General features: G+C 37.9%; 1 protein-coding gene across 1 annotated transcript; it reads left to right on the forward strand.

Annotated features, from left to right (window-relative positions):
* The first annotated feature begins 1,992 nt into the window (after positions 1-1,992).
* LOC120477207 (atrial natriuretic peptide receptor 2-like) lies at positions 1,993-15,815 on the forward strand. The gene is made up of 22 exons (XM_089116836.1): positions 1,993-2,084; positions 2,580-2,712; positions 2,897-3,020; positions 5,137-5,241; positions 5,341-5,443; positions 5,647-5,792; positions 8,557-8,629; positions 8,817-8,940; positions 9,079-9,165; positions 9,311-9,454; positions 9,538-9,659; positions 9,735-9,879; positions 10,356-10,404; positions 10,490-10,597; positions 10,739-10,858; positions 11,501-11,594; positions 11,825-11,912; positions 12,269-12,408; positions 12,501-12,653; positions 12,794-12,892; positions 13,155-13,246; positions 15,180-15,815. Exons 1-22 carry the CDS (start codon positions 2,069-2,071, stop codon positions 15,276-15,278), a joined length of 2,364 nt encoding a protein of 787 aa, XP_088972962.1. The 5' UTR covers positions 1,993-2,068; the 3' UTR covers positions 15,279-15,815.
* Positions 15,816-15,827: the final 12 nt, after the last annotated feature.

Raw genomic sequence — 15,827 nt, forward strand, 5'->3', positions numbered from 1 at the left:
CTGAATTCACAGTGCTCATAAAAAAGTATGCAAAAAGTACCCGGATGACCTACAGTACTTTGTCCGGCGAGATTCTGAAGTGCATGCGCATACGATGGATACTTCACTATCCCATAAGTCCATTGGAGGGAGAGGAGTTGTGAATGGCAGTGAAGCGACACAACTGATGCTGGTAGGTCATGGTGAATGCAATACATCCTTACACAATCATACTATTTAGAACACACTTTTACCGCGGTCGTTAGGTAGACTTATTCAAAATAAGTACTTTTAGCGCTTTTAACAATATGGACACGAAGCAGTTTCAAAGCAGCTTTACAGAGAAGTGGTCAATACTGCCGACTCATCTGAGAGACATTTGTTGACTCGAGCAGGCAGAGTAAGCCAACCCAATCAGCGTTGTCAGGACTAAGTCAGTACTTGGCTAAAAAACTAAACTAAAATCAAGAATGGAAATTATAACTAGGTGTCCCTCGTTAATTAAACCAACTTTGTTTGCTCATACCTCACTTATACTTTATTTATCTACTATTGATGTTAACGTCACTGTGGCGACCCCTGTTAAAGGAATTGGGTAACACAAATAAAACCAGTCTAGTGTCTACACTCACATGAGGTGCATGTGTATTTCTCGACATTCTACAATTATAAACATCGTATTTTGCCTGTTAATGCCTGCAGTGCAGAAAATTATATGACAACTATAAGGTCTAAACGTAACTGGCCCCAGCTTGGCCCCTCCAGTTGAAATGGTCTCGAACCACCACTGTTCATCTGGGAAGTGGGAACGCAACGCAGTGCTTGCCATTTCACAAGATTTGTAACGTAACTCATTAATAAATATAGCCTATGCCAACACAGGAGAATACATAAATATTTTTCTAAATATGCAAATTGTTGTTCATCGCGATTTCAAAATAAAAGTTTAACCCCTCGCTCCGAATTTGCATGTGCACATGTTCTTGTTCAAGAAATTACAGCGGCTGTTGCATTTTATCGTACAGAAGTGACCAAATATTAAAGATTAAGTGGACATTTGAATTAAAGATTTGATCATTTCGTAATGTAACAACAAGTAACACCACGCCAATTATTGTTGCTTATTATTTGTATTTTAAGTCGCTTTACAGGCTGTTGTTCACATTGTTTTTTTATCACAATTTTATATCCGATTACTCGATTAATCGATTAAATAATCGACAGAATACTCCATTACTAAAATAATCGATAGTTGCAGCCTATCCCACATGTATAGTATATGGTATCAGTATATGGTTTCTGCATGTGTGCTGACACATAACCTAAACTACAAGTGGAGGCTGAAGGTGAGTTGGATCTCCTTGGGAGAGTGTTTGTGATTAGCGTGAGCTCTCCAACTGATAGAATAATTAGGGGGCTATTGAGGCCACAAGAAAAGAAAGAAAAAATAGACAAGAGGCAGCCCCTTCTTACCAAGTCAGTCTACACGGTGCATCCAAACAGACAAGCAAGACAATATGGGTCTGCGGGAAACTTGCGCTGTCCTTTTCCTTGTGGTAAGTGTTGAATTATTTGATCACTTTGATAGGTCTGAAACCGGTGATGGTGTTTTGGTGTTTAAGATACCATGTTTTATAGTGATAGATGTATTCATTGAAGGGACTGGATCAGACAGTATCACGCTTGGCTTTTGTGGCCGTGTCAGAAACACTTGTGGCCAGAATTAGGCGGTAAAGGACAAACCTGTGATTTCACCAAAAACGGAAATGAGTTAGAGTTATATTTTGCACATCATGGTGATATATATATATATATATATATATATACAGTATATATATATATATTTTTTTTACATACCATGGTAATAGTCAGAGCTACTGGGAACCACAACAAATTCCTTGTGTGTTTATGCACATTTGGTGAATATTGAGTGTTTATGCACATTTGTTGAATAATGAGTTGCCATATTTTATCAGATAAAAACACAAATAATTATGAAATGTTTCAGATTCTGACTGTTGATGGATGGCATGACCTGGACAACACTGAATATGACTGCTGGCCCATAGTTGAACCAAATGATTACAACATGATTAGCTGTGGCGGTAAGTGCGTCTTTTTAAGATAATGAGTGTAATTAGCTACACTCTTTCATTGTTGATGATAATTCCTTAAAGACACAGTTCACCCAAAAATTAAATTTTTGTCTTCATCCTAACATCGATATAAACCAGTATGACTTGTGTACTACCGAAAAATATGGTCAAATTCATGAACAAATAGTTGTTTTGATTCAGATCTTTTCAGTGAATCATTGATCAAGTTCACTAAAAAAACAGTAAATGATTCGTTCATGAACCTTTTTGATGAACTGTCCCTTTAAGAATTGCAGACGAGACCTTAAATTTACAAACCAACAACTTAAAGGAAGTTTCTAATCAGGAGGCCAACAAAATAAGTGCCGTTCATTTGAAAATTGATTCAACAGTGCGTCTATACCGTATACCATGCAAGAAGATAAACATTTGCTTTGCTAGATCTCTTGGATATTTCAGAGGGTTAAGCTTCCTTTAACACTTTACACCCACATGTTTTCACAGGCTTAGAAATGGCTTGGGTTCACCGTCCACCAGAAAAGGTCACAGATGGGGAGGAGTTCAACGTTACCTATTCTGTCACTGCCACAGATTCCTTTTATGAATATGCCGTTCAAAACAAGATTTTCCAGTTCAGGTTAGCACGACTCACAATGCCGGCCATCTCAAATGTGCTTCATTATGTTTAGAAACAACCATTTACTCCATTGAACTTTTTGTTGTCGCATTGAACATTGAGTTTTCCTTGAATGTAATATTATGTTAACAATGAATGTAGGAATGTTGGCTTATGTTACTATACGCTCCACTTTCTCCCACAGTAATGCTTCCGAGGCCAAAAGATTCTGCCTTGAGCACGAATGTCCCACAAACTGGAACAACGCCAATGAAGACAACTGCTGCGTGTACCATGCCAACATTCACTCCTGTCCTCTTACGCTCATGGTCTGTATCGTTATGGTCGATGTAAAACCTACACTGGTGCAAGCGATTTAATCACACTGGTGCTGAAATGTTTGAAATAAAAAGTCGACTAAACATGGCACATTTTGGCATGATATCAGAGGCCACAAAATGATAATATTGCAGACCAATTGCAATAAATGCCCTGTGGCGGTTGCACACAGTATATGAGCGTGTGTTTGAGTTTCAAACCTAGGCTTTGGGAAACAATTTGCTGAAACTTTGTAAGCTAAATCCATAGACAGTAAAAGAAATGGACAGAGCGATCTCATTGGAACTCCATTGAGACGATTGAAGCCCATTTTTGGCGATTTTTTTTTTAGCACTTCCGTCCCTGACGCGCAGACTCAAACAGAGCTTCACTACGTAGTGGGACGTTAGTGACCCGTCTGTCTTCTAGTACTGTGGCATGCGAAATCTGAATCATTCCCTTCCGAAACATGCAGAGGCGGAGAATGTGAATAGGAGCTGTCCATGAGCTAGGAGAAGGAGACAATTTTAATAGGTATTCTGAATTATTTTGTCATTTTGCCTCCACGGTTCCCCGATTGCGCGCGAGCTTCTTCTCCTGTCCATACGGTAATCTCTCTAGGTGCGACAGAGAGTCACGTGGGGATGACGCAATCGTTAGCCTACTTTCACTAAAACTGCTTCTACGGGGCCATAACATAAGCTACAAGGTAATGGAGCTATTTATACATTGTCGTGTTTCTTTAGAAATAAATAAAGGACAAATGGGGTCTTCAAACGCCTCAGATGTAAAGTTATTCGCTGTCAAAGTGACGCCAAAATGAATGGGAGTCAATGGGAATGCTAACGCAAGTAAAGTTCTGCTACAAGATGTCAGCTCCCGCGAGGCTTCAATTTCCGGTCGATGGATTACCCCCTTGGCTAAATCTGATGAAACTTTTCACGGATATCATATTGTTTTTAAAAAGTGATTAAAAGAGATTTAATTGAATTAATTAATACTTAAATGAAAAAAAAAATGACTATGTATATATAAGTATATTTTTGCTCACTGAGACATTTGATCAAAATCACAGCAAAAAAACAGTAATATTGTCAAATATTATTAGAATTTTAATACCAGTTTTGTATTTTAATATAGTTTAAAATGTAATTTAGTCCTGTGTATCAAAGCTGAATTTTCAGCATTGTCATTAGTCACATGATTCTTCATTCTAATATGATGATTCTACGCTACCTCACGACCAATTCATACGAATTCGACGAATGATTAAAAAATGGCTAATTCGTACCAATTCGTACGACCTCACTCGTATGAATTTGTACGATTCGTCTAAACCCACGTGATGGGTAGGTTTAGGGGCGGGGTAAGGGGTAGGTCATTCGTACGAATTCATACGAATTGGCCAATTCGTAAAATATGTACGATTTAGCAAAATCGTACGAATGAGGTCGTATGAATTTGTACGATTTGTCTAAACCCACGTGATGGGTAGGTTTAGGGGCGGGGTAAGGGGTAGGTCATTCGTACGAATTCATAAGAATTGGCCAATTCATAAAATATGTACGATTTAGCAAAATCGTACTAATTCGTACGAGTGAGGTCGTATGAATTGTTACGAATTAGCCACTTTTTAATCATTCGCCGAATTCGTACGATTTGGTCGTGAGATCGGGTTGGATGATTTGCTGCTCAAGAAACATTTCTTATTATTATCAGTGTTGAAAACAGTTGTGGTTCGTATTTATAAATCCATTATGTAGATCATACATTATAAATGTCTACTAATGCCAAAAATGTTGAACAGTGGTGTATATTTGGATAGAGTAGGTATACAGTATAAGCTTTAAATACTGTAATACGAACAGGAGAAGTCTATGGTAGGTCCTGTGTTTGTGTGTGAGAGAAAGTGCTGGGAGGGGCAGACCCTCATCAATGGGAAGTGGGCCAACCTTGATGAGCACTTAATCAGGTTCTATTTAAACTGGTGCCATTGATTGTTCAGTATGGTAAGCTGTTATTAAAGTTTGTGCATGATGTTTGAGAGTCAATATTACCCTTGATTGCTCCACATCCCATTAAACCTTGAAACAGTCACTATCAGGCAACTACATTTTGTCTGTTTAGAGAGGTGGAGGGATTTGTGGTCCCTGGATTCCAGATGATGGCAAAATTGTAACCCACACAGTATCTAAAGCTGGCAAAATAAACCAACTGCTCTGGACGTCAAAGGTTACAAGCAAAGCTATATGAATATAACGTTTTTTTATTAAGAGTTTTATTTCTAAGTTTTATTTTATATTTCATGGGGATTTTAATTTTTTAACACAGGTGGTGCTGGTCCATTTAGGAGTAACCTCGGTTATTGCTCACATCAAAGTGGGACAGATGCATGCAGCACTGGAGTCCAAAGTGCTAGTAGTGAGCGCTCAAGGTTAGTAAAATTATGTCTATAAACAACTGGTACAACAAGGATATCGATGTTACTTAAAAAGCACCTATAGAAAGTGTTTGAATAAGCAAGGCTAATTGTTGACATATTCTAATATGGTCCAGGAAATAATTTTTCATGTTAAAAAGAAAGTAATATTTGTCTATGGATGTTTATGTGGACTTTCATTTCTGCATGTGCGTCAGTGTGTGGAGACAACACCTGTGAGCTGGAGGAGAATTGTCTGACATGCCCTGCTGACTGTGGTGTTTGTCCTATGCCTACATCCATCAAAGTGGTCATTGGGCTTCCTGTTGCCTTGTTCTGCAGTGGTTTTTTCTTTACGTTGGTGGTGAGAATGCTGGTTCAATGCTTGACAAATGTTTGCTCATATGCAAATGCAAATATTTCACAGGGAAGCACCACTCACATTTTTACAGAGTTTAAAGGGACATGGTGATGGAATAATATGAGATTGGAGAATGATCAATTGTTTTGCCATTCCCCAGAGCAATTTTGCGTTATTTCATAAAAAGCATTATGTTTCCTCAAAATACTTTTATTCTCTCAAAGAGTATCGTGTTCCCTTTAGAGTACGCTCAAGGCCCTGTAAAGGTTACATCTGGCCTCAAGGGTAAGGCTTATGAGGCAGTGGGTCAGGCTGGTGCGTCGCTGCATACAATGCACAACGCCAATTCGCACCCTTCCATTGGTGAGAACTGCAGCCGTCAGTGTCCCTAAATGGCGCTGACATCTTGGGACTTGAGTCTGCGCAGTAGCGATCTCGGGACCAGACCTGCACAATAGTGAGCAGGAAGTAAAGCCACAAAATCAATGCCCTGCCCTCACTCTCTGTTCTTTAGGCTGTTTCTCTGAGAGTGTGTGAGAATGCGCACTCCCAGCACCTTTTTTTAAAGGGCCTATGTCTGGTCTGTTGCTCTGTTTTGCTCCAATTTTGATGTCTGTTGATTGCAGTACAACAAGAGGCTTGTTTAAATAAAGTAAATACAATCTCCTCAGTCCTCTGATGCCCCAACAGACTTTTTTTCAGGATCTTCGGTGTCAATCATAGCTATCAATCATGACGTTACACACTACCGTTTTTATAGCATCACGAAACAAATTAAAACAAACTTATTTTAAAAACAGACACCACCTTTGGAAAAAAGATATTTGAAGTGTAATTGAAATGTTTGGTTGATCTCATGACCCGTTGAATACCATGGGGAGGCAGGGTTTAAGACCTATACTAGGACCAGCCATCGAGACGCTTTGGCTTCACTTTTCAGGGCTTGGGGACACTCTTGGTGTAGGCGTGCCAGCCTGACCTACTGAAAGACCTAGACTCTGGCGAGGGAGTAGACCCTGTGTCAGTGAGGGAACTCTGGAGACCATAGATCTGGCTGGTTGTGCCACAAAGCAGACAGCCTGCTTCATCGGCCATGCAATGTTTGCCACGGAGAGACATCTGTGCCTCAACCTCTTTGGCATCAAGGAAAAAGACAAATGATTCCAGTTGGATGCCCCAGTTTTACCTCTGGCCTATTTGGTGATGCAGTCAATACTGTTGTTGTTAGTTTTGAAGCTTTCGGCTTCAGGAGGGATCTGGGTGTCGCTCATAGCCATCCAAGCCCTGATGGTCATGGCCACAGAGAGTTGAGGGCATGCCCTCTTTGGAGAAGAGATTGTGGCACCACTACATCGTGCCTCATCTCTTCCTCAAAGCCCTTCTGAGGACTGCTCTGTTTACCACACCAACTCTGGTGTTTCCAGGGCTTTCATTTGGGCTGGAATCCTTTCCAAAGTGGTACACTTTCCCCCCAATCGCTCTGCTCCCATGTGTTCTAGCTAGAGTCGGCGGGATAGAGTTAGGCTATTGCTAGTTGACCTTTTCCGGCTGGTCTGGAGTGTGGACCTTTCTCAGACCTGATGTCTCTCCCTGGGAGATTCTGTCTAGGCGGGATCTTCTCTTCCAGGCCTGGGCCACGATATTTCACCCCAGGCCAGAGATTTGGAAGCTGTGGGTCTGGTTCCTGAGGGGTACCAGCTCATATATTGCACTCAAGACCGGGTTACTTTCCAAATGTGCCGTTTTTGACTGTCTATTCACTTGTCCTTCAAACCTATTTTCCTCCGCAGTTTCATTTGCTAGAACAAGAAAATCTTCCTCTCTTGTGTCCAGTCAGAGCCTTGAGGATGTACGTTTACCGCTTAGCCTTGTAGCGTAAATCCGATCAATTAATTGCCACGACAGAGGTTCCCCTGTCCCCAACCAGCGTCTATCCCGTTGAATTGTTTGCACAATTTCTTTTGCCTATGAGGCACATGGAATGGCTTTTCCTGTAGGCATCAGAGCTCACTCTACTAGGAGTATGGCTTCTTCAAAGGCACTAGCAAAGGGTGAACCGTTGCAAGATATTTGTGCTGGCAGGCTGGTCCTGGATTCAACCCAAGGATCTCAGGCCCTTACTGGTTAATCCTTCTTTACTGGTTGAATGTTTATAAAGGCATCAACCTCACCATACTAGTATCAACCTCATCATACCAGTAGTGGGGTTTCTTTAGGTGCTTTAGGTGGGGATTCGAGAGGCTTTTTCTGAGGATACACCTTCAGTTCCTCTTCAGGCCTATAAGGTGTGCGGCATGCTTCGCCACTAGGGTATCCTAAAGAATACACCCCTCAGTATTTCAAGTTTACCTGTGGGATGCACAGTGGGCCTCATCCCTGAGTAACAGAGCCTACTTCACAGAAAAGGAGTGTGTGTCTCTTGGGAATTTATTTTATTTATTGCGGCAGGCTGGACCTTTCCACACACATTCATGGATATTATTGAATTGGATTGACCTCAGGCTTGAGTCCTTTGGGTTTATCCATTCCATTCATTTCAGGCCTCTATTTATGGTCCCGGTTTTGCGCTGACACTATGTCACCTGACCACACATGTTTCCACACATGCTTCAGACACCGGCTCATGCAGGAGCGTTCCCTGTAGCGTCATTGTCATCGCTCAGTGTTAGTAATGTATTATTCTGCCTATGTTTTACAATTTGTTACAAACTATATACTGTATTGTTTTGTCCCATTATGAATATTTAAAATTATTACATTTTCCTAGTGGCTGCAGTACCAAAAACAGAAAATGTTTTGGGATGAGAGCTGGATCATCAACTACAATAATATCATATTTGGTAAGAGTTTTTAGACTCATCCACTGCCTTTAAATGTGTCGCTGCCAAAACATTTTTTTTTAAGTATAATTTAGCATGAGAAAATAATTTACATAATTTCAAGTCAAATCATTGTTTTGCTCCATTATCACATTTTACCTTAAAAAAAAAAAATGTTTGGGCCTTATATGTAAAGTATGCTACACAGGTTTTTGTAGCACCACTAGTCTTTCTACAAAGAGGAACTCCAGTGTGAGTAGAGTTACAGATGTGACGGTCTGCACTGCAGTGAACACAAACTTCAAACCGCGCTTCATTCAGGCCGGCATCTAGTGAGTGTTTGCCAGTGATACTGCCTATTTGGCACTGTAATGTATTTTCTGAAAACTAATGTTTTGTGTTTGTTTGATTGTATTGTCTTGTCTTTGTTTTGTTGTCTTTTGTTGTTTTATTTTGTTTTGTTTTTACAGTGATGGAAGGACTGTAGCGATAAAACACATCCAGAAGAAATACTTCACCCTGACTAAAACAATCAGAAAAGAAGTCAAAGAGGTCAGGTGAGTAGCCGTAGCCACGAATCTTAGAAATGACATTAACCAGACCAAATCATTATACGCCTATGTTAGATTTTAACTAACATGTAAATTAAGATTTTTGCCAGAGTTTTCTTTTCCTGTTTTTTTTTTTTTTTTTTAACACCAGGGAGCTTGATCACCCAAATCTCTCAAAGTTCATTGGAGGCTGTATTGAAGTTCCGTTCATAAGCATTATCACAGAGTACTGTCCAAAGGGAAGCCTGGCAGACGTGCTGTTGAACGAGGACATCCCCATCAACTGGGGTTTCCGGTAAATATGTCTTGTGGCACTGTGGGAAAGCTCTTTATAAGCTCCATAATGGAACTTTATAGATAAAAAACACTTTTGTCTAGATTGTCTTTTGCTACTGATATTGCCCGAGGGATGGCTTACCTGCACCAGCACAAAATGTTTCACAGCCGCCTTCATTCGCATAACTGTGTGATTGACGATCGGTGGGTCTGCAAAATATCAGGTAGACACGATTTTTAAGAGGTGCATTTATCCAACAATTATCCTATAATGAATTAGGACATATTTAATTATACAGATTATGGGCTGATTGCCTACAGAAAGGAGGACTTTGAGGACATAAGCACCAATTACGAATGTCAAAACCTCTATCACATTTACTGCGCCCCTGAAGTTCTTCTGAGACTCAGCACTAGTTTCACAGCCGCAGCTGATGTGTACAGGTAGGAGAAATGTTTTTTTTTTTTTTTTTACCATCCGTTTAAGGATTTTTCTAACAAAAACATGTTTGGAAATGCTTTAAGTGAGGTTAAAAATCTGGAAAATGTTTTAATTAAAAAAAGCCTGAACATTCACTTCTCTGTTGAATTATTTGTGACAAACAACAAACATAAATATATATATATATATATATATATATATATATATATATATATATATATATATATATATATATAACTGATAAGAAAATTGTCAATAAATAAGCTAATAATCAATAAATAGACATGATGGGGACTATTAAATGTACTGCAACAGTTGTGACAGTGTTTTTTTTAATTAATTAAATTTTTTATCTTTGCACACATGGACATGCTTTGTATATTTTAAATATGCATCCCAGAGCAGCAATTTGTTCTCAAATAAAACACAATCTCTCAGAAGCATGAAATAAACATTTCTTTTCTTCCCATATCTCAAGCTACTCTGTTATTTTGGTGGAAATCGCCACTCGCCGTGACCTCATTTCAGTAAGTATACAAGCATCAGGAAGTTTTTTTTGTTGGTTTTTTTTTTGGATATGAGGTGATGATAAGAAGTCCAATTATTGAGCAGGAACAGGCAGATTCAGTGAAGCTTGATGTTACGTGGCGCCCACCGCTTCCCAAACTAGAGGCTGGGAAATCAGACAACGATTGCCCGGATCCAGATGATTACTGTGAGGTTTGTATTGATGTAACTGATGCATTGCACTTGAACGCTATTTACTTCAGCACATTTCCTCTTTTTGATTTACTTTGAATGAATTTGCTCTTGATGAGATAAATGAAAAGCACTCAGTGTTCATAGTCAAATTTCACACAGCTAATAAAGAGATGCTGGTCCCACAATGTCACCATGAGGCCGACGTTTGAGCAGGTGAAAAAGATTCTTGAAAAAATGAACCCGCACAAGGTCAGCCCTGTGGATATGATGATGAACCTGGTATGTATCTTGTCTTGTCAAGCTTTTCAAGTTTTATTCCAGTTTGGACACATACACACACAAACACACACACACACATATACACGCACACAGTACTGTGCAAGTAAAAGCTTATTCGAAAAAGTTAATAAAATTATATACAGTTTATATATATATATATATATATATATATATATATATATATATATTAGGGCTGTCAAATTATTAATCGCGATTAATCGCATCCAAAATAAAAGTTTGTGTTTACACAATATATGTGGGTGCACTGTGTATAATTATTTTGTATAAATAAATACACACACATGCATGTATATTTAAGAAAAAAATATTATTTATATATAAAATATTTCAGTAAAATTCAGTTTGATATTTAGTAATTTTATTATGTTTTTAGGTCTAATTTTTACTTTTTTTTGTAGGTTTTGTTTTTTATTTATTTACAGTTAATACAATTTTACTTAATTCAGGTTATTTCCAAGGCAACACTTCTAATTTTCCTTTAGTTTTAGTTTTTATTATTGTTATTTTCATAATGTTTTTTTTATTATAGTTTATTCTATACCAGATTTATAATGTTTCTAAAAGTATTATTAAATAATAATAAAAAAAAATTAAATCACCTTTGTTGTTTTGATTTTCTAGATGGAAAAGTACAGTAAACATTTGGAAACCATTGTAGCTGAGAGAACACAGGATCTTCTTCAGGAGAAGCAGAAGACAGACCGTTTACTCTACAGTATGGAAGTGTTTATGGCTGATGAAAGTTAATTATCCAAAATCATTTTTTCAGACAAGAAAAAAAAAAGACTTTCAATGAATGAATTTCCAAATGGTTCCACCTACTGGACATTGAAAGTACTTGTGCTGTGACGGTTTCCAGCTTGACCATTTGTGTGCATTTATTACATAAATTGTGTATATATATATATATATATATATATATATATATTTTTTTTTTTGTGTCAGGCATGTTACCAAAGCCAGTAGCTGATGATCTTCGTCAGGGATGCACAGCAGAGGCCCAGAGTTACTCCAATGCCACTGTATATTTCAGGTAAGAATGAAAACTATTAAGGACTGAAACAATAAATATTTGCTTTTAAAGTGACTTTGGGTTATATATAGTACTACTGTTCAAATGTTTAGGTTTGTTAAGATTTTTTTTTAATTTCTTCTCTGCTCACCAAAGGCTGCATTACATCAAAAAAAAAAAACAGTACTATCCAGCAATATCATTCCAATTTAACTTTTCTTTGAGTATTTTTTTAAATGGAGTCAGAACAGATTTTTTTTATTGTACCAGTTACTTACAGTTTAATCTATTCTTCTGAATAACAGTTCCAATCTTGAACTCGTTAAAACTATAAATTATTATATGATATATTAATGAATATAAATTATTTTGGGCAGTGACATAGTGGGATTCACACAACTCTCAGGCTCCAGCACTCCTCACCAGGTTGTGGATTTTCTCAACAAGCTTTACACAACATTTGATGACATCATCGACAACTATGATGTCTACAAAGTGGAAACTATAGGAGATGCATGTGAGTGCGATTACAGATATCCTGCTTCCATTGTTTGTCACACGTTCGCATCAAATTGCACAAAAATCAATGAAAATCCCCTTCCTCCACAGATATGGTAGTCTCAGGAGTACCGAAAGAGAACGGGATCAATCACGCTGGGGAAATTGCCAGCATGGCGCTGGACTTGATCAGCGTCTGTCACACGTTTAAAATCCCACACAAGCCCACCACACAGCTGAAGATACGGGCTGGGATTCACTCGGGTCAGCATGGCTTCCATTAATCATCTTTCCTTGAAATTAGCCGTCAAGCTGGCTACCATTTTAAACACATTCTAAACTCTGTCCTTTGGACGAGACAGTATTTCATGAACATTATTTACAGTGTTTTTATGTTATCTTAGGCCCCGTTGTAGCTGGGGTGGTTGGCACCAAAATGCCCCGATACTGCTTATTTGGTGACACGGTAAACACCGCGTCCCGAACGGAGTCCACCAGTGAAGGTATTTGGGGAAAACGCAGCTGTTTACACAGCGTCAATTAGTAACTGACCCTGTCTGACACTTCCGGGGCGAAAGGAATCTTGTAAATATTTGTCTTTAAGTACTGTTTTATTGGACATAAAAGGATAAAACTGAATGTTGGTTACGGTTGGATCTAAATAATAGCTAAAGCGTGTTTTGGATCATTATACAACTTTTTGAAAACTTGTCTTTTCCATTCCATGTGCCTTTATATTTTGTATTGTTGTTATGATGCTTATAGCTTTAAAGATCCAGTGCAGTGGCTCTTCTGCTGACCTTCTACACACACTTGGCGGATACGTGCTGATGTGTCGTGGGTCTCTCAATGTGAAGGTAAGATGGTCAGTTCAGAGCACTTGTTTGCGTATGCAAAGAAACCACCCACAGAGCTATCATTTTGCCTGTCGTAAATTTAGTGGCAAAATATTTCGTCCATTCACCCTGGTTGCCATGGTTAACTTGTAATCTTTGCATACTATGAAGCCCCTAAAGGGATTTGGTGATGAAAAGAAAAAGTGATGAAAAGTTTCCTCAAGAAAGTTTGTGTTCAAAATAAGTTTTTACTATAAAATAGACATCAAATAAGCTTTAGTTAGACAGTTTCTGCTCGTATGTTAAATATATAGTATGTTTTGTCAAAAAATAAACTAATCAACTGTTATACAATGCAAGCTAATGCAATGCACATATCAAAATAATGAATCCTTAACTTTGAAATATTTCTTTTTAAGATGTTTCCAACTCTAGATTTGAACCAATTGTACACAATGGCCCATATAACCTATTTGACCAGGATTTGTTTCCAGGTATGACTAAAAATGGGTTTTTGACTTTCATTTATATTTTGACGCATAAACAATATTCTCTCAAAAATACAAACATGTGCATACATGTTGCTCACATATTATGGTAGCCCTCTTTGTGCTAAATATAGTGTAATTTCACGTGTGCCATTGATATGTTTATAAGCAACTGAAAAAAAAAATACAAATGTCAGGGCATGTCAGAACATCTCAAGGACCCCAAATACACCTTGGTCCCCAGGGGGTTAAACTTTTGTGATGAAATGACACATTTCGGAAATTTGTAACAATTTTACATTTTGGCAAATTGGTGGCAAATTTGTATGAATCCGTAAAATCTTTCATGTTTTTGTACGATTTGCTTATGTGTTCTTGATGTGTATAGGCCTACTTTTTTTTCTAACAATCATACTTTTTTGTAATATTCACATTGTACAAAACATTTGTAAGAGAACGCAAAAGTTTCTCGGTGGAACGCAATATTTTGTAAGAGAATGCAAAAGTTTTGTGAGTGAATGGAAATTTTCTTGGGGGAAAGCAATCCATTTGAGAATGCAAAATATATGTGAAGGATTACAATGTTTCTCCGTGGAACACAACACCTTTGTGAGAAGAAGCTACATATTTATGAGCAAGCAAAAAGACATTCTTTTTTTTCCTCCCATCAAATGTTTCTTCAATCTTCATATCCCTTAGGTGCTCCATCGCATTAGCTTGACACGAAGATTAATGTGCTGATACATGTTGTGGAAAAAATAAACACCATATTATCGGTTAAAATAGATGCATAGCTTAGCCTAAATAATGTTTAAAAAAAGAGTAAGTAACTCAATGACAGTTATGAAGTAAGAAATATTTTTGCTCAAACTAGGCGCGCTCAACTGCCAAGACGTTTTTTGGGTGCGAGTTATAAAACAGTGATCAAAGTAAAGAAGAAGAACCGCACTCTCTAGTTAAATCTCATGAAGATGTATTCATTCACCATGTCCACAGAACTAAGAAATAATTTTAAGAAATATTTTTGTCAAAATGATTTTTGAGCTCATCCTCATTATTTTTTTTTTCAAATATTTATTTTATTATATATTATTGTCTACTAATTGTCTATTATTGTCCCGTTGTTACCAATGCAATTCAACGAAACTTGACTAGTTGGCTTTCAGAAAACGCAGCTCTGGTAGATCTACCAAATCAATCTTCTATTGATATTTTTCTTCCTGAAATGATGGTATATGGTCCCCAGAGGCTGAACTCTGATCTCAGCTCAGCTGTGCCTCTCAATTAGGACTTGTCCTCAGCTGGCTTTTGTGTTTTCACTTGTGTGTTCATTATGTACAAGCAAATACACACCTCTGCTCAGTCGTGCTCTCTCCCTTCGTCCCCTCATTGTTTCTATTGTGTGATGCTGTCCTTCAGGGCATTGTGTTTAGAAGATTTACTGATTGCGACTTTTTGTTAAACAGGGCAAAGGCGAAATGACAACTTGGTGGCTGGAGGCCAAGATAGATCCTTTGTCACGGGAAGACGAACCTTTGGGTCTTCCCATTCCTGTTAGCAATTAACTTATGTGCTGCAGTATAAGCACAGTCATGACAGAAACTTTAACAAATAAAAGTGTTTAGCAAATATGCTAAAGGATTTCTACTGTAGGTGTATATGCATGTGCAAAGTATTATGATTGCTGCTATGCCGAAATGTTGCTGCTTTCATTGTATATTTGACTACAGTGTTGTAAAATGTATTTTTTTTTTTCTGGAATAGGCTTTTGTCATAGGAATGTATTTGTACATTTCATTAAAAATGTGCTTATTTTATCTTCATCAGTAAATAGTTGTGTTTGAAAGTTATGCTGAAATAAAATGGACAGACAAAAACGTTGCTTGTCTGATGTAAATGTCCTTATATTTAGTATAGCATTTTGGTATATTTTTACTATAACTAGCCTATTTTTATGTTCTTAGCACCTGCATTGACTGCGACGAAGTCTATTGGTCTGTATTTCGCGGGGGTGCATGAGTTACAGCCAATGACACGCCCTCGTATTCGTTGCATGGCAACGCGTTTGCTTGTGACTGTTTTCGTTCAAGGTTGAGCCTGTGGAGAACAGAACG

Source organism: Pimephales promelas, chromosome 2, assembly GCF_988280905.1.
Source record: "Pimephales promelas chromosome 2, fPimPro1.hap1.1, whole genome shotgun sequence".
NCBI lineage: Eukaryota > Metazoa > Chordata > Actinopteri > Cypriniformes > Leuciscidae > Pimephales > Pimephales promelas.